Source organism: Clytia hemisphaerica, unplaced genomic scaffold (assembly GCF_902728285.1).
Source record: "Clytia hemisphaerica strain Z4C2 unplaced genomic scaffold, Clytia hemisphaerica genome assembly, whole genome shotgun sequence".
Classification (NCBI taxonomy): Eukaryota; Metazoa; Cnidaria; class Hydrozoa; order Leptothecata; family Clytiidae; genus Clytia; species Clytia hemisphaerica.
This window is the reverse complement of record NW_027103979.1, coordinates 1,554,741-1,580,814: the sequence shown is the minus strand read 5'-3', so window position 1 is coordinate 1,580,814 and position 26,074 is coordinate 1,554,741. Positions and strand designations below refer to the sequence as shown.

The window sequence follows — 26,074 nt, the reverse complement described above, 5'->3', positions numbered from 1 at the left end:
TAGGGGGAAATTTGTTCGTTTTTTTGAGGTTGCTCGAATTTTTTAGTCAAAGCACTTGTTATACATTTTTGGAAAGCTTAGGGGTAGGGGAATCTAAATAACTTGGGTGCCAATTTTTTTTCGGACACTTTGGTGTGATTTTCGGACAAATACGACGGTCTCAGGCAAAAATCATAGGGTGAAAAATTAATGAAAATTTTAGCTTCAGAAAACAGAGACCTGTTGTATATTTTTGGAAAGCTCTCAAAAAAATAAGATTAGTGATATATTGCGAGTATAGGTGATTTATTTACCTAACTCGAGATATTGATCCTTAAAAACAGTGTTTCTCAGTGTTTTTCAGCCAGAAACAGCTGTTTTATCCAGTTTTTGCGCTATCGGAAGCTCAATATCTCGAGTTAGGTGAAGAAATCACCTATACTCGCAATATATCACTAATCTTAATTTTTTGAGAGCTTTCCAAAAATATACAACAGATTTTCATTTTCTCAAGCTAAAATTTTCATTAATTTTTCACCCTATGATTTTTGCCTGAGACCGTCGTATTTGTCCGAAAATCACACCAAAGTGTCCGAAAAAAAATTGGCACCCAAGTTTTTTTGATTCCCCTACCCCTTAGCTTTCCAAAAATGTACAACAAGTGCTTTGACTAAAAAAATCGAGCGATTTTACAAATTTCCCCCTACTAGAAAGCGAAAGTAATTTTTGTCCCTACAAGCTGCGCACGGCAGCGCAGCGAGCGGCTCCAGAATTTGGCTAATGGGTACTGTATGCAAGAAAAAGATCCTCTCCTCAGTCTTTTGAGACTTTAAAAAGATTGGAGAGTGTACTAAGGCCTACTAACCCCCCAGATGGAAATTCTACAGGGTTGACAGCCCGTTTGTTGCAGTCCCACTAAAGAGTCATGAAAATCCCCTGAAAATCTCGATGAGTGATCGGCTCGTCGGCTCCCGCATGTTGGAAACGATCTAAAATCATTTGTTTAAGAAGTTAATACCTTGACAGGGTAAATAAAATTATACAGATCATGGCGAATAAAATTATGGTCATCCGTATTAATCATTGTTCATGACGTACCAGGTTGAGTGGCCGAGTGGATAAGGCGACGCACTTGCATACAAGTGAATGATGTTTTTGAGAGTTCGAATCCTATACGGTACGGTGAAGTGTGTGTTATTTTGTCAGCATTGGCCAAACTTTTTCTGGTTTTATGAGCTCTTATTGATATTTTTGAAAATTCCCGTTATTTTTTTAAGAAACAAAAATTTTGACTACAGTACAGTTTGACTCAAGTACAATATTTCAAAATGGATCAGGCTGGTTAGCGGGTAAGAGTCAAGAGTCAAGAGTCGTGACTTTCCCTTCTCTTGAAAATCCAGTATTCCAAAACTTTCAACTAAAAAAAAATGCATAAAATCGACTTTCGTCTTCTTTTATTATCTTACAAACACTTTTTTCGAACCACAAGTGAAAAGAAACGCAGCTAAAAAATGATTGACGGGTCTAAAGTATGATTGACAGGTGCGGGTTTGCTCGCGCGGGTTAAAAATTCTCGTGAGCAATCTCGTTATTACCGAGTTTATGTATGTGTGTTTTTCAGCGACGGAGACGGTAAGGTTCTAATTTGACTAGGTCCTGACCAGCCGAGGACGACGGTAAATTAGCACCTTTACCGTCCTCGATTTTGCGGGGCGGAATTGCGGGTTATTCCAAATCGCTTCAGTCACTTCACCGTCCTAAAAAGCGCAAATACATAAACTCGGTATTTATCACCATGTGGCACATGCAACGGATACCATCTTTGTTTAGTATTTGAGATTTCGTGCGTATTTACAGCATTTACACGAATCGTATTTACTTATGGCGTATAGCGCGTATTTATGGAGCGGTATCCGTGTCAAAAACATCCAGTTTAGATAACGGTCGGAGGTTTGTAACTGATTGGGTCGGTTTGAAAGGTGATTGGGTCGGTTTACATAGTGATCGGGTCGGTTTAAAAGACAATCGGGTCGGTTTGAAAGGTGATTGGGTCGGTTTGAAAGGTGATTGGGTCGGTTTAAAAGGTGATCGGGTCGGTTTAAAAGGTGATCAGTTTAAAGATCGATTGGGTCAGTTTAAGACGCGATTGGGTCAGTTTAAGACGCGATTGGGTCAGTTTAAGACGCGATTGGGTCAGTTTAAGACGCGATTGGGTCAGTTTAAGACGCGATTGGGTCAGTTTGAAAAAGTTGGCCAGTTCAAAAGTCGACTAGGTCAATTTTAAAGTCAATTAGTCAGTTTAAGATATGATCGGGTCGGTTCAGAAGTCAATCGTAATTTACAAATCAATCGAAAAAATCGCCGGTTTACAGTGCCGGATTTTTCGGGCAATCGGATTACGATTTTTCGGATTTTTGTAAATCTGGTCTGTAGATTTGATGTACAGCCTGGAAAATAGTAAAAGAGAAATTTTGGAAAAGATTTTTAAAAGAAAAGGGAAATGTGACATTCTCCAGACCAGACTTAGAGGATTGAGTAATCCGATTCCTGGGGAAATCCGAAAAAAACCGGCGACTTAAACCGGCACTCCTTCCGATTGATCTTAAAACTGAGTAGAAAACTAAACTCACTCAATCACTTGTTAAACCGACCCGATCACCTTTAAAACCAACCCGATCACCTTTAAAACCGACCCGATCACCTTTTAAACCGACCCGATCGTCTTTTAAACCGACCCGATCACCTTTTAAACCGACCCAATCACCTTTCAAACCGACCCGATCGTCTTTTAAACCGACCCAATCACTATGTAAACCGACCCAATCACCTTTCAAACCGACCCAATCACCTTTCAAACCGACCCAATCAGTTACAAACCTCCGACCGTTATCTAAACTGGATGTTTTTGACACGGATACCGCTCCATAGTATTTGCAATGTCAGTGGTATTTGCAATGTCTTCTGACATTACGTCACGTACCCAACAGCTGATTGGTTTTAAGTGCTGTAAAAACAATCATACGTCATTTTCAACCAATCAGCTGTTGAATCCGTGGAAGACATTGCAATGGTGTGCATATCATGAATAGCTAGCTTTGCTTTATCTCTAAACTTACCTGATTTAAATCCACTATTCTGTTACAATCCATCCATAAAGAGACACAACACTTGATTTCCTAGTGTGACTAACTGCCAAAGAAAAGTAATTAGTGTTTCTTTGAGTAGGAAGTTTAATTTTCATGGAATACAAGCAGAAGAGAGAGATTTACTCATCAATGTATACCATTTTCAATGAATTTTAACAGAGCTCGTAGGTAGAGTTTTCCAAATTTTTCTCAGTTGGGAAGATGGCGTTTCGTGAAAAACATTCTTTGGAAATTATTGATGTGAAGTCAGAACAGACTATAGCGCATATTCCATATGTTGGTCCGACAACAGTAAAAGAAGTAAAACGAGAACTGCTGAAAAATACAACCAAAAATGTAGAGGCAGTCTTTTACTTAAGATCTGGCGACGACTTTGAAGTTCTACTTGACGAAGCAAATCTAATAAGTGAGCGGAGGACAGTCGGTTCGGGTTCAACCAGTACTGTTTATTGTGCATTATTTCGAATCAATTATAACACAAATGGGGAAAAGACAAATTTTCAGAGCAATTATGTTATAAACTTACCCCGGATTCACGTATGTGTTAACAATGAGCAGAAGCCTATTGTTAAGTACCAAGGGAACTACGTAAGACCTTGGCTCTGTTCGTTCACTGATTTCAAGAACGGACAATATGGACAATATTTGAGTCGATTTCCATTGGATAGAATCTTCTTTTACTGTAAACCTTACACCAATGAAGTTATTATCGAAAATACCAAAACATGGCTATACCATATGTCGATTGCAGGACAATTTGATAAAGATTTTGTTGTTTATGTCGGCTTGTTGAGTCAACCAGAATCTGAAGTAATGAATATTCATTATGATGCGAGAGTTTGTTTCTGTTGGCGCTTGCCTTATGTTCGAGTATTGAATACCTATAAAGGAGAAAATGATGGAAGTCAATATCGTGAAATAGCTCGATGGTATCCAAAGACTAATGATTGTACTGTTGTTGGTTTGAAAGAATTTATTGAAAAAGAAACCGGAATTCCTGTTGAAAATCAGGTGCTTTACCACGATGCTGAATTTGTCAGTGATGGGAGATCGATTTTGAAGATTCTTTTGGGATATGACAAAGATTGTCCGCCAATAATACATAGTTTCTGTTGGCGCTTGCCCTATGTTCGAGTATTGAATACCTATAAAGGAGAAAATGATGGAAGTCAATATCGTGAAATAGCTCGATGGTATCCAAAGACTAATGATTGTACTGTTGTTGGTTTGAAAGAATTTATTGAAAAAGAAACTGGAATTCCTGTTGAAAATCAGATGCTTTACCACGATGCTGAATATATCAGTGATGGAAGATCGATTTTGAAGATTCTTTTGGGATACGACAAAGATTGTCCGGCAATAATACATCTTATGTGCAAATTCAACCAATCCCAATCTAATGAATTAAGTTCAAAAATTAAAGAACTTGGTCTAAAACAGATATGTTCAATCCAAATTCAAGATAAGAAATATCAGATCATCTCGCTAGAGAATATCACCCCACCTTTAACCAAAAACGAAGATTGGTTTACTGAGCTAAGGTCACAGATCACAAAAGAATTTAATTTGCCCCATCACCTATATCATCTTGAATCTCTATCTGGCATGATTGTAAATTCAGAGAAACAACTTTATAGTTTGTTTTTTAGTCAGGCTGGTCCACAAGAAAATATCTGTATTCAAATAGTGACGCCTCAGCCTGTACCAGGAAAATATGAACTTATAAATCCTCTTGAAAAATATTTTTTCAAGATTCTTGGGTTGAAAATGTTTGTTTTGAAATCGCTTACAAAAACGAAAACTTTGGATATTCGTGAGCACAATACTTTATCCTCCATAGAAAACTTCGCGGACAAAGAGTATAAAATCCCTCACCATTTGCAAATCTATCTTTGCGAGGGACATCAACTTGAGCCCCACGATATGTTGTCAGAAATCTTTCGGACCAAAAGCAACGCTGACGATAAAAAAGATGGAATCTTGACTCTAAATTTAGTATCAAAGCCACCACGTAATTTGACTGTATGGTCAATCAGAGAAATAGATTGTTATAATTTTTTGGCCGACCGAATTGAAATGAAAGAATCATTGACCGTTAGTGGGGTGACTAATGCTGTTTCAGTATTAGTTGGTTTTCCAGTTCGCCTTAGACAATGGCCTGCCGAATATCTGATATCGGGTGATCATTCGTATCTTTATCAAATGAAGAGAGAAATTGGCTTTCAAAATACTGTTAGACTTTACGTTGATCGAAGTATTTGCGTGAAACTTTTTTCTTGTAAACAATGCGGAAACTCCGAAATCATGGAAGAGCTTGTTACGATTCGTTTTTCTAGTGATGCTGTAAAAGAAATTATCAAGCGATTAAATTTGGAATTAGGAGACAAATACTGTTGCGATAAAGTGAGTTGGAAACTATCTAAAAACAATCCTCGGCATATTAATCCTGGTACAATCTTATCGGATGTTGCGAAGGACTTAGTTTTGAATTTTCAAGCCGTTCGATCGATGTCATTATCTTTGAAAAAGATTTTTCAAAGTTAGGTTAAGTTGACAAATATTCTTTATAAAGAGGTATTAACAACAATACTTTGTACTAAATTTTACTTTATTTACCAATTTTATTCTGTATTAGATTTACCTCACATTTCTGTGTCCGTTAATACACTTGTTTCCCCGGTAATTTTCCTGTGGAAGGGTGTGTTTTTGGTTTCGGAAAGGAAGGCGCAAGTGATGGCGAGAGGAAGTTCCATTAAGTACTGGGCGGAAATATCAACGCCGCTATGCACCACTAATATTTTTTTACCCGCTTTCGAAGTATTAACAACGCAAACAACTCATCATGCTGTCTTTGTTCATACTTCCACTAAGTGCCATAACTTCGATCTCAAATGTCATATTNAAAAACATTACCCTAAAAGCTTAGCCTCACAAAGCCCCAGCTAATAATATAACCCCCTGGTTATATCTTTGTATTCTTGTCCTATAAATATAACGGAACGGCCATTCTACGGAAATTGCTGTCACGTGACTTTTTTCTACCGCGTGATACGAATCGCGCATTTTCATTGGATGTTGAAAATTTATTTGTCACGTTCCGACTTTCCAACACATTTTTAAAAAACAAAATGGCGAAAGGACGTTTTTTTTATGTACATGATTATTGAAAGAATTCAGTTGATTTTAAGGTTTTAATTATTTCTTTTTCTTTTGCCATGTGTACTAAAAGATTCTACAATGTTTGGGGAACTCAAATATCCAAAAGTTTTTCTATTTTTCATGGAGAAATGCAGCCCTGGCAATTGGCGTCGACATACGGCAAATGCCGAGGCAAAAGCTGAGGCAAATTTGTTTATAGTGGTTTGCCTCGGCAAAAAAAATGCAGAGGCAAATTTTTCTAAGAAAGATAGTTAACTGTTGAAACAGAGAGATGTCGAAACAATCGAGGAACTCTTGTAGATCTCCAACTCTCTGTTCTTTCTTACAATTTGTCAATTATAGCATTCTACACTCACGATCGAAAAATTCCTAGTTAAAAATTGCCGAGGCAGAATCCTTTTCTGCCGAGGCAAAAAAAATTGAATTGCCAGGACTGAAATGAGCTATAAAGGCAATTTCTTTGCTTAAGGTTTGTTTTTTCTTCGTGAATTTTCATTTTCAATCTTTCTTTAAAGATTTAGTATTTTATCAAATATCTTGGGATTTTCAGGGTTCATTCTAGAACTATTTGGGAGTAGAGAGCTTTTTACAGATCTTAAAAAAGTTTACTAATTCTTTAGATATAGTCAAAAATTTGGACATTGGTGAAAACTTATTTCTCCGATCGAACATTGACACACGCATTTCCAAATTAGACACGCGTGATCTTACATCTGTTTATCAAATTTCCACCAATGAGAGGTTGATTGCTGCATTTCACAATGCCCTTCTTTTTGGCACCTGTGGCCTTACAGTGCCTTGCCCGGTGGGCGGCAATAAAATCTTACCCTTCATAACACCTCTTTTATTTGTTTCAATTCGTGATCCTAAGGTGTAGACTATTTCTCGTCTTCAATTGTCTGAAGAAAGCAGAAGAAAGCAGAAATTTAATGCGAGAGGTAGATTGCGGGATTTGGAGTGCGGGCCGATTTTACTTTCATTTTCAGTGGTTTCACTTTCGATTTTGATCCAACATCTTAGCAACGGGGTGTATCAAATTTCCGCTTTCTTCAGTAAATTGAAGATGAGAAAAAAGCTAATCCTTAGGATCACGGATTGAAACAAATATATGAAGGATGGGATTTTACAGCCGCCCGTCCTGCAAAGTACTGAGAGGGCCACGAAAATAGTCCGCGAAGGAGCACCACAAATCAATCAGTAGAAGAGACCAGGTTGATGCAATAAACATTTTAAATAAATATTTTATTTGGATCTTTCTGGTGATCTCTGCTGTTTTACTCTAATGGCTTTCCGTCTGTGAGGGTGAGGGTCAGTTTCAACACAGATAAAGCATAAAAGGTTAAGAGCCATTTTCTGTAAAAATCAGGCAGAATCAGGCAGGTTGAGGAAGTGATATCCTCAGATTTTGCCAATTTTTGGATATTTTGCTCAAATACATGAAAATAACATCCTGTAAAAATTTTTTTGAAAAATCCTTTTTCGTTCCCAAGATATGGGCCTTTAAAATTTGGGCCAATTTGCCCAAAAAAGTGCACTTTTGATAAATCTTTGACTTCAAGAGCAATTTTAGACATGATCAAGCCTAAGATTCATTTCAAAACATATATTTTCCTGGAAGAAATCCATGGGTACTTTGAAAAAATGGCATTTTGAGAAATTTTTTTTGACCCCATGGCTAGAAATCATTGCCTGAAATCACAAAATTTCTAATTTTGAATAGATTTTGAGAGCAATTAGCTGGCTTGGCCACAAGTGTCACATTGATATTTTTGTATTTTTCTGAAGTCTTTATGGTCATCTTTAACTTTCAATTAAAATTTTTATGTGACACTTAAGGCCACGCCCTAAAATGGCGGTTAAAGATTGCTTTTTGGTCAATTTTTAGTATTTTCAATGAGCTTTTAAAGCCATGGTCCTAAGTTCCACCACTAAAACAAACCATTTTTAGTTAGTGTTTTGGGCATATTACCCGATCCTAAAATCAAACCCATGTGCTCCAATACCATTTTTGCACAATTTATCTTCGAAAATATTTTTAAGTCATCAAGACTTAGACAATTTTTCCCTTAGCAACGCATTGTTTTTCCCTAGCAACCAGGCATCCAGCTTTATCAACATTTTCCAAACTGTTTCCTAGTGGTTCCAGACCATGGTAAATGTCTTAGATTGCAATATCAAACTCTTGGACACAATTTTCACTGACTTTTAGGGCAAATTAGGGTCGCAGAGACAGAAATAGCAGACCCCAACAGGTAACGAGGAAGCAACTTTGGCTGATGCTTGTTGCAAAACCCTAAATCAAATCAAATTGATTCTAATGTTTTTAACATTATTGCAGATGAAATACTAAGAGAAAATTAAGTGGGGGTACTTAGCATAGAAGTTGAAGGTTCTTTTAACAGGTGAAATAAGACTTTTGACAAGAAATTTCACCACTAAGGAAAAAACGCTAAGTCTCTTTTTTTCATTGTTTTAAATGCTAAAAAATTATTTTGCAATTGATTTTGAAAAGGGAAGTCTCTTCTTGCATTTCATACCTTTGTACTGTTTTATCATTATAGATACTACACAGACCTAGAAAAGAACTTTGAAGAAAGTTATACTGCCTTACAGATGGACTCTAAGAGGAGGAGAGGATACAGAATTTACTGTAGTTAAAGTCTTGATGACTTAAAAAATATTTTCGAAGATAAATTGTGCAAAAATGGTATTGGAGCACATGGGTTTGATTTTAGGATCGGGTAATATGGCCAAAACACTAACTAAAAATGGTTTGTTTTAGTGGTGGAACTTAGGGCCATGGCTTTAAAAGCTCATTGAAAATTCTAAAAATTGAGCGAAAAGCTATCTTTAACCGCCATTTTAGGGCGTGGCCTTAAGTGTCACATGAAAATTTTAATTGAAAGTTAAAGATGACCACAAAGACTTCAGAAAAATACAAAAATATTAATGTGACACTTGTGGCCAAGCCAGCTAATTGCTCTCAAAATCTATTCAAAATTAGAAATTTGGTGATTTCAGGCAATGATTTCTAGCCATGGGGTCAAAAAAAATTTCTCAAAATGCCATTTTTTCAAAGTACCCATGGATTTCTTCCAGGAAAATATGTTTTGAAATGAATCTTAGGCTTGATCATGTCTAAAATTTCTCTTGAAGTCAAAGATTTATCAAAAGTGCACTTTTTTGGGCAAATTGGCCCAAATTTTGAAGGCCCATATCTTGGGAACGAAAAAAGATTTTTCAAAAAAAATTTTACAGGATGTTATTTTCATGTATTTGAGCAAAATATCCAAAAATTGGCCATATCTGAGGATATCACTTCCTCGACCTGCCTGATTCTTACAGAAAATGGCTCTTAAATCAGTTGAAGACCCTCCTTCATCAAGTATAAGGATGTCAAAAAGGTTTAAACAAGTGCAATTTGCAGATTTGCACTGATATATATTTAGTAGGTTAAAAATATAGGCGTATAGAAATTGATTTGCTAAGTACCATATAATGGCAAAAGAGGAATGCTGTAAGGTACCAGGTTATGGCAATAATTGATCTAATTTAGTTAGGGTAATTACGTATTATAATGTTTTTGTCACTAATTAGAAATTTGATCATCTTTAAGTCATGTTTTGTAAAAATCCATTAGTTTGTCATTAATTAATTTGAATATTAAAATAAACGAATCTAAGTTATGTATGTCAATAAAAACCATAGCTGGTATACTGAAATATGGAAATGCGCCAACATTTAATAGCCCAGCACAGTTCAGTTGTCCAAAGTCTTCAATATGCTAAACAAGTAAATCCCAACAAGCTCAATTATCTTATTATCCAATTGAGTTTTCTCCATTGACTTAAAATTTCCACCTAGACTTTTGTTTCTGTTGTCTGTAAGAACGTGGCATCTCACGTTTATCGTTTCGTAGTACACTCTGTGCCCATTGTCTGTTTGATGAAAAAATTCCTATACAGAAACCTCTGCAATGAATTATGATCTATAAATAGCAACACTTCTTTCGCTTTTTTCATTGGAATTATCTAAAGCTATAAGAAAGACAAAGTGACTTATTTTGGCTAACATCCTGCTCACAACCCATCGATCCAATCACACCGTGTACATTTTTACACCAAACTTTTGATAAAGGGGGGGGGGGGTTTCAAGGAGTACTGAATACCGAAATACCGGCAATTTTTTCCCAAATTACCGGAACACCGGACACAATTAACTCCGAATACCGTCACCAAAAATTTCATTTTGGGCCTATTTCGTGAGGAAAGGTATTTCAACTGCCAAAAGTCTGTTGATGAAATGAGGAGTAAGGGATACCCTGTTGAAAACTTCATTTTCAATTGTTATTAGCTCAGTATATCAGACGAACGATCTTATTTCCGAGTGCAAATAGCATAGAATAAGTGAAGTTCAATTACTGACAAAGTGCAACCATGGTATGTGCTGACTGAAGAAAATTTTGATTTTAACACCTTTTTATTTGGCTAAAAGCATTATGTTTTAGAATGGTTTTACTATTGTAACTTAGTACTCAAAAAGCTCTTTTTTTTATGGATAATTCTTTAGTTCTCTAATTTTAGAATTAGGCAGTACCTATCCCATCACCTTCCTTTGAGAAAAGGGCAATAGTATGGTTGCTTGATCAAGATTGGAGATAGGCCAATCAAAAAAGGTAACCCGCAAGGGTTGGGGAAACCTTTTAACAAAATAATGCAAGCGCAGCAAGCGCGAAAAATTTGTGCTAATTCACAGGTCCGCTATTGTGGCTAAATGTTTTGTGATGTGAAATTAGGGAAAGGGACTCCGGATTGGTTTAGTCCGCCTTTGGATCACATTCTACTCTAATAAAGAAAAAAGACATTTGTAAGTGCTTTGAGAGAAGGTATCACTTTTTTTGTAAAAAGTCATTATTTAAAGGATAGTGGATGGACTATAACCACAAAAAAGTTGCCACCTAGACTGACTAGAGGTGGAGCTGTTTCTGACCCCAATTTACCGTCACCGGCATCATTTCAAATACCGGAATACCGTACTGTTTTTCTTAAAATACCGAAATACCGGACAGAAAAAAGGCCGTCACCGTAAACCTTGAACCCCCCCCCCCCCCCCCCCCGATAAACTATTTCATGATGATTTGTATTTGTAATCCGCTGTAACATCATCTTTATCTATTTTCATTTCAAATAAAAGCTATTTCTCTCACCCGACCGACCCTTTTTACAAAAATAGTTGTTGGAAGTTCAGGAAGCCGACTTGGTGCTGCTAGAACTTCACCATCACTCTCCTTCGTTTCTGAGCAATGTAGCCAGCGGTGTTTGAGTATTGAGAGGACTTTCATTTGAATTCAGCCAGAATTTTTCGGACTAATGCAAAATTTTACTGTGTTTGAAGTGGCAGCTATTCAATTTTTTTTCAGAGGCAAAGAGGAAAGAAGCGGAGTTTAAAGAGGCTGAACGAATGAAGAAAGATAAATTCCTCCAAGATGTAAGAATTGAAAAATTATTACCCAAACAATCAGGGTTTTGAGATCAACACAAGAACTCCTCCTTTTCGAAACTGTGGAAAATACACCAACCACCATGGTTGGGTGATGAAGATAGTATTAGGTTTTAAATCACCTTGGTTGGAAGTTTTTTTGTGTAAATCTCTGAAATACAAAATTTTGATAGATAAATCAATCTGATTGTGATATACCGTATTACTTCAAATAAACTCCCCTAACGTGGTATTTTTTTATTTTTTTAGAAGGGGTGTTTATTCGATAATTTAGAACAGAGGTCACTTTAATAATGGGAATTAGAGCCTCATTTTGCCTATTCACTATTATTTGAGTACAAATAGGTAATTTAGAGAAGAAGAAACGGGCTGTGATCAGTTCGAATACTAAAAAATACAATTATTATTTTATACCTACCTCGGAGGTCTTTTAATTCAACCTTTGTTCATTCGTCCGTTCGTCTGTTACCAGCTTTTTTCGGGATTGGCCCATTAGTTTTTTCTGATTTTTTACATAGTGATGCAAAATGACAGTACCTAAAATTAATGGAGCCCGATTTTCGAAAAAAATACTTGGGGGCAAATTATAGAAAAGTCTCTAAAAATTAAGTGATTTTTTGCATAAAGATAGAAGGCAAGGTTCTCTAAAAATAAACTCAAGCAGTTTTTTTCAGAATTTTTGTTTGGCAGTAAAAATTGGATTTTCTTATTTGAGGAAATTCCCTTTTGTCATTTGGAAAAAGTAGTGGGGTCGTTTAGCATATTTTACAGGAAAAAAATATAATTCACGCAAAAGATGCAATTTATGGTCAATTTTAGACCAAAACGTGTGGAACTTGCGCATGAAATATCTCGAGTTAGGTAAGGAAATCGGCTAAATAGTTTTTCGAGAGCTTTCGAATGGTATAATACATGATATTGCCCAAAAATAAGTTTGACATTTTCGCCCGTAGGGTTTTGCCTGGGGAAAATAGAATTTGCCCAAAAAGGGATGTTCCACCAGTGGGATTTTAGGGGATTTTTTCCTGAGGCATAAGCATCCTATAGAGATGGTCTGGAGAAAGTTTCAGCAACAGATTATTTTTTTCCTACAAACAGTCTGTATTTTTGTAACACAACCACACTAAAGAGCATTTATTGCGTTTGATTTTCAAAAAAATTGTTTTATATGGGTGGCTACTACCTCTTAAACGAGTCTGCTAAATAACACACCTTACGCGCCTTCGTGCCCTCGTTTGTTTTTCGCGCCTTACGTGCCCTACGCGCACCCTCAATTTTTTACTCGCCTTCATTTTTTCACTCGCCTTCATTTTTTCACTCGCCTTCATTTTTCGTTCGCCTTGAAAATTTGGAAAATATTCAAATCAATTATTATATTATATTCGTTGGTATTAGTTACAATTACTCTCTGTAATGCGAATCTTTCTCTAGAAAATCTTTGGTCTCATGAAGATCGAATTAGAGAGAGTCAATTGTATCTTTTATTCTTGAAACATCTTTCTGATCTTATGAACTTAACAAATTGATACAATTGATACGTATTGTTATGTTTGATGTAAATTCATTTTATGATAATATTATAGGGGTCACTGTAAAACATGAAGCCCATCTATGCAGTTTGATTACTGACAAACAATAAAATGAAAAAGTTATAAATGCAACTCTTCAAAGTGTACCTCGGCCTCTATGTGCCATTACTCTAAAACCACTATCTGAGAGAGCTCATAAACTTCTGCTTCTGGTTACATTAAATTTATATCCGCTTCTATTACTCACATCACATTGAGTATCATTTTATATTTAAGTGAACTTGTCTTTACAGATGTTATATTTTAGGAATGTATCATTATTTTGATTAAAGATCAAAGCTCATCACTCTAAAACCACCACCTCGGAGTATTCATTAGCTTTTGATTGGTATCTTTTTATATCCAATCACACTATCAACATCACATTTGGCATGATGAATTTTTTTTATGTTTTTGTCTCGTTAGGCATCATGTTTTAATCTTTTTGTTAAATTGTCAACCAAAACAGAAATATCAAGCACGGAATAAAGTAATATTAAGCAGTTATTGGACAAAGTCGAATCCAATATGCAAAAATATTGGGCGTGCGAGAAAAGATATTAGACGAGGCTTTGCCGAGTCCAATATCTTTTCTCGTAGCCCAATATTTTTCATATTGGATGAGACTGCGTCCAAATAAATGATTTATTATCCGTTCATCGCTAAAATATTTCTCGTTTTCAAGCATAATTCCAATTTATAAGACTGTAAATCTGGTTTCTTGGTAGCTTTTTATTCAAAAGTCTTATTTTTATTTTGTGACGTAACGTCAAAAAGAAGATGCTCAATTGTCATTGAACTTGTTGCGTGACGTCAATTTTTGAAATATGTAGCCTCCATGGAAGCTATATATTCAAAAATATTGGACAGCAAAGAAGCCAATCAAATGTCGCTATTAATGCGCGTCGGATAATAACATGTATTATAGGATAATATACAATCCCTATAATGGTCCTACATTACATCGTTTAATTTCATGCAAGAGCTATTGATTTGATTCGTATAAAGTAGATGCTTATATGTGTTCGTATTATGCGCCATCACTTGTTTACATTTTTACCAGTTCTTATCAAACTCGCTTTTTAATAAAGCAAAGCAAAAATGAATGAAGATACACGAAAAATGAAAATTTAAAGGTGCGTGAAAAGATTAGGGCGCGTGAAAGAATTAAGGCGCGTGGTCGCGTAGGGCGCGGAGGTGCGAGCTAAATTACGCATCTCTATGCTATACTGTTTTCTTTTCTTTTTCTTTCGAACATTTTCATCTTCATACAGCATGTTTCTGACTACCCTCAGGTATGTCCATTCAGCATGTTGCTTGTTTGTAATACTTCCTTAAAGCTACTTGTTTCAAATAAACACTCCTCCTAGAGGGGAGGTGTTTATTTGAGGGGCGTTCTTTAAAAAAAATTTCTCAAAGTAGGGGCGTTCATTTGAGGGGGCATTTAAAAGAAGGGGAGCGTTTAAAAGAATAGGGTGTTTAAAAGAAGTAATACGGTATTTCACAAAATTAAGTTTTATCAACCCACACAAAAAATTGAGATTCAAGAGCTTAAATTTTTTAACATCGAGTTTCTACCACTGCATAACAATGGTAAACACTGGGGGGGGTAGTACTAAAATCTAGGACATCATGATGTTTAGGGACATGGTGGTATACTCAAAATACATAAAAATCTTTGTAGTAACATGGGGTACTAAAATACCAAAAGGTGGTACCCAGACTGAAATTTGAGAATTTCTTTAGTAAATTGGTACTAAAATTTGTGATTTTCATCATTTTTTTAGAATTCTTCGAAAAATTTTCAAAGTTTTTGCGATTTTTCAAAAAAAAAATTCCAACTTGTATCATTCAAAGAAAATTTCCCAAGTTCAATTATTTTTGCATTCATTCAAGTGTTTTTAATGTTTGCTCGATTCATAAAAGAGCATCATTGTTAAAAAGTGTCAATTTTTGTAAACGATGAATATTAAGTTGCAAAAATCACAACTCTTGAGAAAAATGGCCCCGAGAAGACAAAATTTGTCCTGAAAAGACCAAAATACCACTTCTATAAATAATTTTAGTATTTATACATGTCTGAGATTTTAGTACCGACCCCTCCCCCCCCCCCCTGGTAAACACGCGCTTGTAAATATGCCTTAAAGATTTAGGGAATAAAAACGAAACAATTAAAATCTCTTTTGTATAATTTTTTTTAGATCGAGAGACGAATAAACAAGTTTTTGCAGGGTCCAGCCGAAGAAAAGAAACTCACATTTGAAGTAATGGGAAAAGTTGAAAGGACTTTGGCGTAAGATTTGTTTAGTATGGTTGGTTATTGTGAAATCTTAAATTTTAGAAAAGTTTGTCATCGAAACGAAGTAATTTCTACATAAAAAGCTACTCATGTGTAGAAGAAAATTAAAAAAAATATGTAATAATGTGACTATACAAATTATATACAGTCAAAACCAAAACTTAACTATGTATCCTTTGTGTCCTCCACCCTGGTATGAAATTAGATTTGATTCATAATGAGCCTCCCCCCCCCCTCCAGCGGACCCTCAATTCACTCAATCACCCAATTGTTTTTCGAAATTCACGTATTTAGGCAAATTTTCCTCGAGTTTTACGCAATAACCCGATTTTCCAGGAAATCGGAAAATTTTTCGGGAAAAATGGAGGAATCATTGGAAAATCGGGAAAACTGCAAATAATCGGTGGCAAAAGGGAAAATTGACGTATTCACACACAAAATAGCCCAGATTCACGCATTCACGCAATCAAAAAGTGGATTTTCACGTTCATGCAAGTTTTTTTCAATTTTCATGCAATTACGCAACCGAAATTGCCCATTCACGCATTCACGCAAACCGCTGTGGGGGCCCATAATTCAAACGAAGAGGGAAATTGAGGGAGAGAAAAAATTTGTGGATAGTTCAAAAGAGTGAAATTATTCATTTCTGTGTAAATAACAATCATTCGTATAAAATGAAAATTCATTAGGTCAATTTTTGAGGTCAATTTTCTTTTTGCTTTACTTATGATGCTAATAAGCTTTTACTAGAGGTCAAGATGTCAAAATGCCTAAGATACATATATTATACTATCCTATTTGGAGTAACTCTCTTTTAAAGAGGCCCCCCAGCGGTTGGCGTGATGGCGTGATGGCGTGATGAAGGGTTTTTCGTGGCGTGATGGCGTGAAATTTTGAAAAAAACGGCGTGATGGCGTGAAAATGAAGTGCCGGCGTGATCGTGAAATCGAGTTTTTTTAGGCGTGATGGTGTGAAATTTGCAGTTCAGCGTGATCGTGAAAATCATATTTATTAGTTGAGTCGTAATTCTATGTCCATTTTAGCCAATTTAGAGGGTTTAAATTTCAAAATTTTCTTGGTCGGCCCCAACTATGGTGGGGCCTCCTATAGATCTCATTTTAAAACATAAAAGAAACGGTGCAAACAGTTTTATTCATCTGCCATTTATCCTTGTAACTTCCTATTGTCTTTAGCAGTTGCTAGTCTTCAAAATAAAATCGAATGCTATGAGAGGGTCGAAAATTGAAAATTTCTCCCGTCGGCGCAAACCTCAGTAACTAACATTTTCCTCTCTTTCTTAGATACTTAATCTTAGATGCATCAAAGACATCAGGTCCTTTTTTTCAGGAAAATATATATTTATAGCAAAGCCTTAAACAGAAAGAAGCAACAGGTTTATTATGAGGTGTAATTTTAAGCAGATTGGTATTGATCAAAGGAATCCTGTGATGTTTAAACCATATTTTGGAAAAAAGACAGTAAATGAGGGCGATTTTAGCCATACTAAATTAAAAATTTCTCCTGTCGGCGCAAACCATGGTTGCGCCTCCTCTCTACCCTTTTGAAAACTTTTCACGCTAGTTCACAATTAATGCCCATTGGTCCCGTCAACGGGGAACCAGGGGGCATGACCCCTCATGTTTTTATCAAAAAAGCGGCCTGTACTTTTAAAAGATTTCCAATATTTTTACATGAATTATTTTTCAAATTGAATTGAAATGGGTCCTAAAATAGCACTTTAAACCCTTCAAAATGCAAAAATTTTCTCCGTTGCCCAACCATGGCGGGCTTTGTCAATTTACTCAAATATACCTCAAACCGGTTCCCTTTCATGTGACCAGTTGTCCAACATTTTTGGATATGCATAAGTCAAGATTACGTCATTTTTCCTATCGGAAACACCCGAAAAAAAATCGAATTTGACCCCTGTGTATTACGAAAAATAGGAAAACAGAAGTCAAATTCCTTCCAGATTCGGGTGTTTCCGATAAGAAAAATGATTTAATCTTGACTTTCGCGTATGAGAATGTCGAAAAACTGATTAACGACTAAACACACACCCATTTGTGCATTGTGGGCAAAAAGTAAGTTTATATAACGGCGTTATATCCATGCCAATGATAAACGTGGTCTAAAACTGAGTTTATCCAGAGAATATGAGCGCGAACACTAAATTTTCTTGGCGTAATGGCGTGAAATCGAAAAAAATTGGCGTGATCGTGAAAATCAAATTTTTCAGGCGTGATGGCGTGAAATCGAGAAAAAATTGGCGTGATGGCGTGAATTTCGGGTCCGCTGGGGGGAGCCTCTATAAAGTATACAAACAGTAGTTTATTAGTGACATAACAGCTGGATTATGGAATTCGAAGCTGTGATTCCCTAATTACTTTTCTGAGACAGAAATACTGAAATACTGGTTAATGAAGTGCTCAAGGAAGAAATTAATTTTAACCTTTTTTGACAGGCATGAAGTGGCGGAAACTGCAGGACTTTGTTCTTATTCTTTTGGTGAAGAAGATGTTGATCGCCATCTCGTTGTTTGGAAAAAAGTAGGAGATTATTTTAAGTACGCTTATTTACATCAATCTTGGTTTTACTTGAATTACCAGCTATGACGACACCGATTTCTTGCATTATTTTTTGCTAGCCATTCGACTCTATTGTTAACTTCGTTCTGCTGTTTGTAGCGGGAATCCTCTATACTTCTCACTCAAAGTTATCCTTTCACTTATTTTTGTTATTACCTTTCTATCGAAGTGTATTGACTGACAATTATTATCAATGAACAGACCTAACTTTCGAGAAGTCTGAAAATTGGGTCGTTTTTATCTGGTGTAAAGTGGCAGTTTAAAAAGGGGTAATAAATCGCTTTTTTATCGAAGGAATTCGCTCCCACTGACGAAGAACTTGATGCCATTCGCAACGGAGAGGTAACAACTGTCTTACTTCTTGGCAATGACTAGTATGAACGCTTAAGATAACGGTTGAATGTTTCGCTGAAAGTTGCTTTATGTCTAAGCGCCCAAAATTTGAGAATCATGTTCTTCTAAGTATGTAAGGTTCAAGCAATCGAAATGCAACTTGCCTTTTGTTTCTTTTCTCGAACGATCAAGCATTTTTTTCGTCCGAAGATCGAAGAAATCAAAGAAAACATTCTCACAATCGATGCTTTTTTACAGGAATATGACCCAAATAAAGCAAAATTCGTAGCAGCAAAGTCAGAGGTATAAACATCTATTGCTTCTTTACGATTAGTTTTCAAAATTCGTTAAAAAAAACTACCATTTGATGATATAACATTTCAACGGTCGTGGGCTATGCTGTGTACGTTTCTTTCCCATTAGTACAATATGAACAACGAAAGCTCTTCACTGACATCACTTCTCGTATCTTTAGGAATCAGAGAAGGAAAGTGAAGCTTCAACTGTCACAAGAAAACGAAAGAGCGTCAACAACCAAACAGAAAAGTACTTCGAAAAATATGCTAAGATTCTGGGCGAAGAAAGTGGTTTAGATGCTGCCAAAATTGCAAAATCAAATGCTTCTTACGGAATGGGTATGGTTTCATTTGTTTCGATTGGTACTTCTCTTTACTTTTATAAACAATTAAAACAAATATACACCACTTGTCTCAAAGATAAAGTAGTTTGCATCCTATTTCTTTCATTTAGTCCCAAGCAAGAACAAGGAAGACAAGCGCTCTATCGAAGAAACAATGAAAGAAATACGCGAACGAAAGAAGCAGAAAGAAAGTTCGGCAAACGCAACTTAACATTCCACATGGTCTCTGTCTTTGATATCTCAAAGATTTGTGAAGATCTTAATGAATGGAGAAAGTGGATGTCTATTTTATGCACCTATCATCCCTTAATACTTAATGTGGTTGGCTTGTGAACGGACTACGTCACCAAGGGTTGATAGCTCCATTGTATGGGACTTAAGCAAGTCATCTCTATGATGATGGATAATGATGGATATGCACTTCCTTAGAACAGTCGAAACAACTTACTCAACTTAGTGTTCGTGAAACACATCACGATACAACTTTTGCGATGGTTAATTTTTTGGCGACAGTCTCGACCGAATTTTGAGATTCTTCTACTGACTGAATATTTTTGGATAGACTAAATTATGGAAGAAATTATTTTTCAAACTAAAAAGAAAGTATATTGATTCTGGAAAAAATGTTTATGGGTTTATTGTTAAAACGAACCCTCTCCCAATTTTGTTGTTGAACATTTACAAAGCACTTTGAGGATTCTTAGAGAATGAAAAGAGAATTGAAATAAATATAATATAAACTACTTTTGGGTCTACGTGTGGGCTTTAAAAAAGTCACGTTAATTTTTATTCTGTTATGGTCATATGAAGATAAAGAAAATTCGACACATTTTTTGCCACACCTCTGCCGGAGATGAAATCTTGGTAACAGACCTACTCTTAGGTTCCAAATAAACGGCTCCCCCCGCATTCGCTTGCTAATTTTTCGAAAATTTTCCAAAACACTTTTGGATTTTAAGTGGGATTACACTCAGTTTCACTCAGGTCCTGCTGTATTAAAGTAATAACTCTCAATCAGGCTACTAACGATGAAAAACTCCATTGATCAATATGAAAATCATAATCCATTTTACTTTGAATAGTTATAATGTTCGGGAATTATTATGTTCCAAATTCCAACCAATTTTAATTGAAGATTATTTTTATTAGCTCTCCAAACCCTTAAGAAATGTACGGACTAATTCTCTACAATGTTCGAATTTCTCCTCGTTTTAGGTTAGTGCTCCCGATCCTGTATGTAATGTAATATGGATTGGAAGTCACAAACATAGATTACCGTATTGGTAAGTGATATTCTTGTGTCATTTCCCATACCATAGAAGTTGATTTCAGCTCAATCGAAAAGATTTCTCGGAAAAGGATTCTTTCTACCCCTAAGGGTGCATTTATATAGCTTGAAAGTTTGCTCCTCAATTTTTACTTCTAATTAAAAAAAGAGGTAAACATTGTAAGTGTACAGGGAAAGAAATCCACCAAAAGATGTGTTTCAAAAGATTTGGTTATTTTGATGGCATTGTTTGGCTATTTTTAAAATTTCTTGTTACTTCCCTGCTTTGTGATTTCGTCAAAGGTTTTGAAAAAACTGATACGATCTATCAAACTGTGGTCTTGTAGTAGGTAGGCCAAGCCTTTTTTACTTCATTGCTTTGTCTTTCTGTTTCTTACATAAAAGAACACATTTCTTATAGTCAGTGAATAATTTTAGTTTTGATATTTTGAATGACGAAAAGCGGGATATTTTTAACACATCTGTGGGTACACAGTAGGAAGCCAAACCTCTCCCTTGCTACAAATGTCAGTATGGCGAACAAAATTGCAAACTTTCTTTTTTTAACCTTCCTCCTTTTCCTTTGAAAAGCTATATGACATCATATACGCATTTAGGCTGGTTACTCCCGAGGATTTTTTTACCGATTATTTTAGCTAAATTACTCTTGAAGCTTGATCACCATTAACTGAAAATTAAAAAAACATCTGTTAAAAACGAAAGAACTTAAGCAGACAAAGACCAAAGGCTTCAGAATAATCTACTAAAAAGACTTATTTGTTACGCATTATTAAGGCAATCAATAATTTCTCATAAATCAAAGTTTATTAAAACCACACTGTTGCATAGTTGATCACAAAGTGGCCAAACAAGACACTCTGTGCGTGACATCCATACTGTGCTACGTCCTACAACAGGTAGGACGCGTATCAAATAGAGCTTATAAATTTAGCTGAAAATATATTTTAGACCTTCATTAAAAATAGTTTTCGTTACTCAAGTCGAGGTAAAGTTATGTTTAAGACTTGGAAACCCGTTTATCGAACTTATTGAATTCCATTGAAAGACGAAGTATTCATTACAAGCTTTTAATCTTAAACAAAAATAATGGAATTTAAATACAATTAAAGAACCCATTCGATTAGTTGTATCTCAAAGTTCTAACTCATTTAAAACAAGCAAAAAGATCGGTGTTAAACTCAGGACCATAGCATGTTTTTTGCAGCTGAGGATTATCCCAGTATATTGTATTGAGGGTTAATATAGGAGTCTTACTGATCACAAACTTTATTTTGTAATCGCTTAACATTATCTTCTTGCTACGCACCGATTGTGTTCACTCTTAATCGAGATTTAATGGACTGTAGTTCGGGAACAAACTAATTAAAGACCCAAAATATATACGAGAACAATTAATCAAAGGTCTACTATATTGTGTGAATACGAAGTCACACAAAATCAGTCTTCGAGGACGTTTATCACTTTAGATGTATTAAAAAGTGCTACAATTTTCTTCTTCTGTTGGGATTTATTTGATAGATTCAGACATCTCTTGAGCAAAGAAAATTTTTCTGGTGCCTTTTGACATTCAAAGTTGTCCCATCGTATTTTCCGGTCGACAATTACCTTAGTACTTAATTGAGAATAATGTGTAAACATATTGAATAAGGTTAAGTTCTTATGGACGAAAGTGAGGAACCGGCTCATTGATTGACATTCTTGGGGAATTCCAAACCTCTTCGTAAGGATGCTTCCATCATCGTTCTTAGAAGAAACCTCCAGAGGAAAGAATCTAGATGAAGCAACATTTTTCATGAGAATCTTAAAGTTCTCTCCCATGATTAACTTATTATGGGTTGTGTATAGTGACTTAATTATTTTCCCTTTAGTAAAAGCCTTAAAGTTTCCTTTTTTAATAAGCATTGCTAGTCTTAATTATCATCTTGTGACAGTAATATCCCTTGTTTACAGTAATTAGTGGTTTTACTGCTACTGCAAACACAATTAGTGGGAAACTTTACAGCGTTGAAAAGTCATGTCAATATCGAGCATTTCTTAGAATTTCGCTAATTGTTAGCCGTGGAATGTTCAGTGTTGTCCATAGCATTTGAACCAAATGGTAATTTTTGACAATCTTTGCATCTTTTTTCCAACTCAAGCGTCGTGTAGCGATGACGATTCTTCTTGATGTCAAAGGAAAATGTTGGGAATTTCGGAAGTGAAAATAAATTCTGAGAAAAACTAATGATCTCAGTTTAGAGTTGCTGCAATGTTTCGCTTTTTATATCATTTTTTTCAATTTGCCATTTTTAGCATGATGAACTTTACATGGAGAAACCAAAATATTCGTTATGGCAAGTCTCAAACATACCATGAACATCCGAAAAACGTTGGCGAAGAATATAGAAAATAGAGTTTGAAACAAAGCAAGGAAAAACCAACTTGACGTCATACCAAATTCGTATATAAGGAACAAGGTAGGCTCGAGATATTTCAAAGATAATCAATATCAAAGTATATGAGGAATTTTGAAAACAAAAAAGATAAAGAATGAACCACTATTGCATTTGTATATTTTTCATGTTAGCGGGTGAGTGTTAAACTGTTTCAAAGTCAATTGAGTTCGCCTGATCGATACTAAATAAGGATTGCTCGAATATGTCGAGGTTATTTCTTCGTTAATATTACATCCGATTTACTAAATAATGCCGGTTTTCTTTTGCAGGCGTGGTTTCCACGAGTCCAGTCATGACGAAAATGTCATGCCAGCAGAAACGAGAAAACGCTTTTGATGAGGTCTCGAAAAGTCTCCTCGTCATTTCGGATGCGCTGAAAAGACGACAAACTTATGAGGTAATTGCTACTTATCTTCTTTTCTTGTCAACTCACTTGGTGTACATCTTAATTTTTTCAGCGTTTCGTTCGGGACGATTGCGTGAATTGATGGTTTCTATGACAAGGAAGCTAATGCGTGTGATTGATTTCGGCTCATGAAACATGTTTTATCACTTTAGATACAACAGATACCGGCAGTTTACAAGCAGGACAATTGTATGAAGTTAGATGTTGAATTTAAACCACCCAACTTAAAGCAAATTGCAGTATGTAGCCTTTCTATCACATCGCCCGTTTTTCAATGTTAAAGAATTTAAAGAGTAGAGGATTTCGAATTGTCATGATTTTTATCAAAATGTGACTGGATTGATCTTTCAATATGCAAGTAATTTAATGTATGTATTTTCCTGTATCATTAGAAAGAGTACAACGTTATAAATTTCATGAAGATCATCTTTGAAGTATTGGACGATTTTGATTTGACGACGGAAAGCCTGTCAGCATATGAACTTCTAAAGAAACAGCATGCTTTCAACACTCTTAGAATCAAGCAAAATTATTATCAGGTAAAATATTATTATTCCACAGGAAATTTATTTAAAGGATCAGTTGAAAAGTACTTACTTGAAATTCCTTTTTTTATTCGCCTCGCAAAGAATAACAAATTATCATAAATATCTTCTTCTTTACAGGCTTCCCTTCTTTGCAGCAAGGAGAACGTCGAAAAAGCTTACCTTCATTACTCTGGTAACGTTGTCACCATCTTACCAAAGACATGCAGGGTAGGAGGACAGCGACCACCAACGAATGTGGCAAACCAATTGAAACATGTTCAAAATGTAGACCACATCATCAAACTGCTCGATACATCTGTCAAAGCGATCGGCGAAGCTAAATATAATGTAGCGGATGGTAAAAAGTTGTTAGGTCAATTGTCTGGTGTGTTAGGTGCACTACCTCATTGCTACAAACTAATGGCTGTCTTCCCAAATAAGGTGAATAACTAAATTATGTTATAGTCAGTTGTTTTTTAAAATGAAAATTTGGATATGGGGAGAGGGTTCAAATGTTTTAATTAATGGTTTGAAACTTAATAAGATATCCACTGTAAGATCTTCAGCTTTCTGATCATCAATTTTCGCACTTCTTATTTTCAGCCAAACAAATGTGATGGAGTGTCGAAGAAATTCAAAACTGAAAAATTAACTGCATTGAGCAATTACTTGGTATGTTTGAAGTTTCCTTAGTAACTACACCTTCTCGTCTGTATAACTCATGCCTGTCTGTTTGTTCGTTCGTTCGTCTGTTACCAGCTTTTCTCGAGATTGTCTCATTAGCTTTTTCAGATTTTTGGCAAAAATGTGCAAGATAGTAATGTCCAAAACGTAGCCGAGTCGGAATTTTGAAAAAAAAACATTTCGGCCTAATCGCCAGAACAGCTGAGAATCGCTGGAAAAACGGTTTTTCTTGAATTTTTCGATTTCGATTTTTCAATTTTTCATGAAATTTTGCACACTGGTGCAAGAGATTCCATCAAAATTCTTTTCTGATATGTGCTACGATGTTATGTATTCATGTAACTTTAATCATCAAGTAGGTCCAATCAGCGTTTCGGCTTGTTATGTGAGAAGCCACAGATCCCAATTTAATTGTTTAGTATCTATCCATTTAATTATGCGTATGTTTTTCATATTTATTATACTTTTATTTTAGAAACGTAACGAATTTGAAGGTGTCAGCGATTTTCTACTTGAATACAGCAAATGGTTTCAAGCCCGCCTCGAACCTTCTTTAACGAAATTAAGACAGATCTCCAATCTCAAGAAAATCATTCGTCTTAGAAGAACTACCAAAACAGATGTCAATGATGTATTCCTCAGAGACATGCTCATGTGCTTTGATGGACCCCTAACAAATATCGAGGTGCGTATATCATAGTATTATATGTCATTATAATGACATCAAAAGTCAAAAAGTGTTTAGTGTTTAAAATGGTTTAAAAAGGAACGACTTTAAACAAGTAGCAGTTCAAGAAAACATTATTTTTAGTATCTATATTGGTTCATTTTCTACAGGTGTTACTGGAAGATAATAAAACGCCCGTTTCTCATTCGCTTTCGAATGTGCTTTCAATATGTTCTGTGGCCAACGATTGGAGGGGTGAGGTACTGAACCAAGTCAACATGCTCAATGAAATCTCCATCACAATTGGACAACTTCTCAGACAGAAAATTGCATCTCTGTAGAATATGATATTTTTATGATTTTAAACTTAATAGCATATTTTTATACAATCCTTTAAGACTCAAATGCTGGCCATTTCTGTCTTAGAAAACCTAAACTTGAATTCTACTTTTATCAGATATTTTGGTGTATCTGGAAAAAAACGAGAATTTATATAAAGTAAAATCCTCATAATTCAAATAATGACTCAATAAGAAATACAATTTTTTTATTAGAACAATTTTATAAGAACAACGAGGCTCAAAAACGCCGACAGATAAGAACAATTTAAAACGAATACTGAGCCAGAGTATTAGGCAAATCAATAGACGCAAATCAACAACCAAACTAGTAAAATAGGGTTATTTATTCTAACCATTGTAGACTCAGGTGGAGTTAAAAGATGAAAAAAAAGTAAAAATATGATCCCTCTGTTATACTTCAGAGAGATAATGAGCTTTTACGATGATACTGATACTGATATTTTATTAAACAATGATATTTAAATATATTTATAGGAATTTAAAGATACGAGGCT

The 26,074-nt window shown here is 35.4% G+C and overlaps 2 protein-coding genes across 2 annotated transcripts; both read left to right on the top strand.

Moving 5' to 3' along the window:
- Positions 1–11,673: 11,673 nt before the first annotated feature.
- On the top strand, positions 11,674–20,396 carry LOC136810940 (sperm-associated antigen 7 homolog). Its single transcript, XM_067067528.1, has 6 exons — positions 11,674–11,771; positions 15,553–15,644; positions 18,115–18,199; positions 18,830–18,874; positions 19,047–19,206; positions 19,322–20,396. Exons 1-6 carry the CDS (start codon positions 11,745–11,747, stop codon positions 19,420–19,422), a joined length of 510 nt encoding a protein of 169 aa, XP_066923629.1. The 5' UTR covers positions 11,674–11,744; the 3' UTR covers positions 19,423–20,396.
- Positions 18,125–25,581, top strand: LOC136810939 (uncharacterized). Its single transcript, XM_067067527.1, has 11 exons — positions 18,125–18,216; positions 18,533–18,580; positions 20,427–20,494; positions 22,792–22,955; positions 23,204–23,331; positions 23,493–23,579; positions 23,733–23,879; positions 24,006–24,308; positions 24,471–24,539; positions 25,027–25,236; positions 25,389–25,581. The coding sequence occupies exons 5-11, from the start codon at positions 23,227–23,229 to the stop codon at positions 25,557–25,559; spliced, it is 1,092 nt and encodes a 363-aa protein (XP_066923628.1). The 5' UTR covers positions 18,125–18,216; positions 18,533–18,580; positions 20,427–20,494; positions 22,792–22,955; positions 23,204–23,226; the 3' UTR covers positions 25,560–25,581.
- Positions 25,582–26,074: the final 493 nt, after the last annotated feature.

What these genes read in the sequence shown, in the direction of transcription:
- LOC136810940 (XM_067067528.1), top strand. Translation starts at nt 11,745, where the DNA reads ATGAAGAAAGATAAATTCCTCCAAGAT. An exon ending in ATCTCGTTGTTTGGAAAAAA is followed by an intron (nt 18,200 to 18,829) that starts GTAGGAGATTAT and finishes GCTTTTTTACAG; the next exon opens with GAATATGACCCAAATAAAGC. An exon ending in TCGTAGCAGCAAAGTCAGAG is followed by an intron (nt 18,875 to 19,046) that starts GTATAAACATCT and finishes TCGTATCTTTAG; the next exon opens with GAATCAGAGAAGGAAAGTGA.
- LOC136810939 (XM_067067527.1), top strand. Translation starts at nt 23,227, where the DNA reads ATGACGAAAATGTCATGCCAGCAGAAACGAGAAAACGCTTTTGATGAG. An exon ending in CCAACTTAAAGCAAATTGCA is followed by an intron (nt 23,580 to 23,732) that starts GTATGTAGCCTT and finishes CTGTATCATTAG; the next exon opens with AAAGAGTACAACGTTATAAA. An exon ending in CTGCATTGAGCAATTACTTG is followed by an intron (nt 24,540 to 25,026) that starts GTATGTTTGAAG and finishes CTTTTATTTTAG; the next exon opens with AAACGTAACGAATTTGAAGG.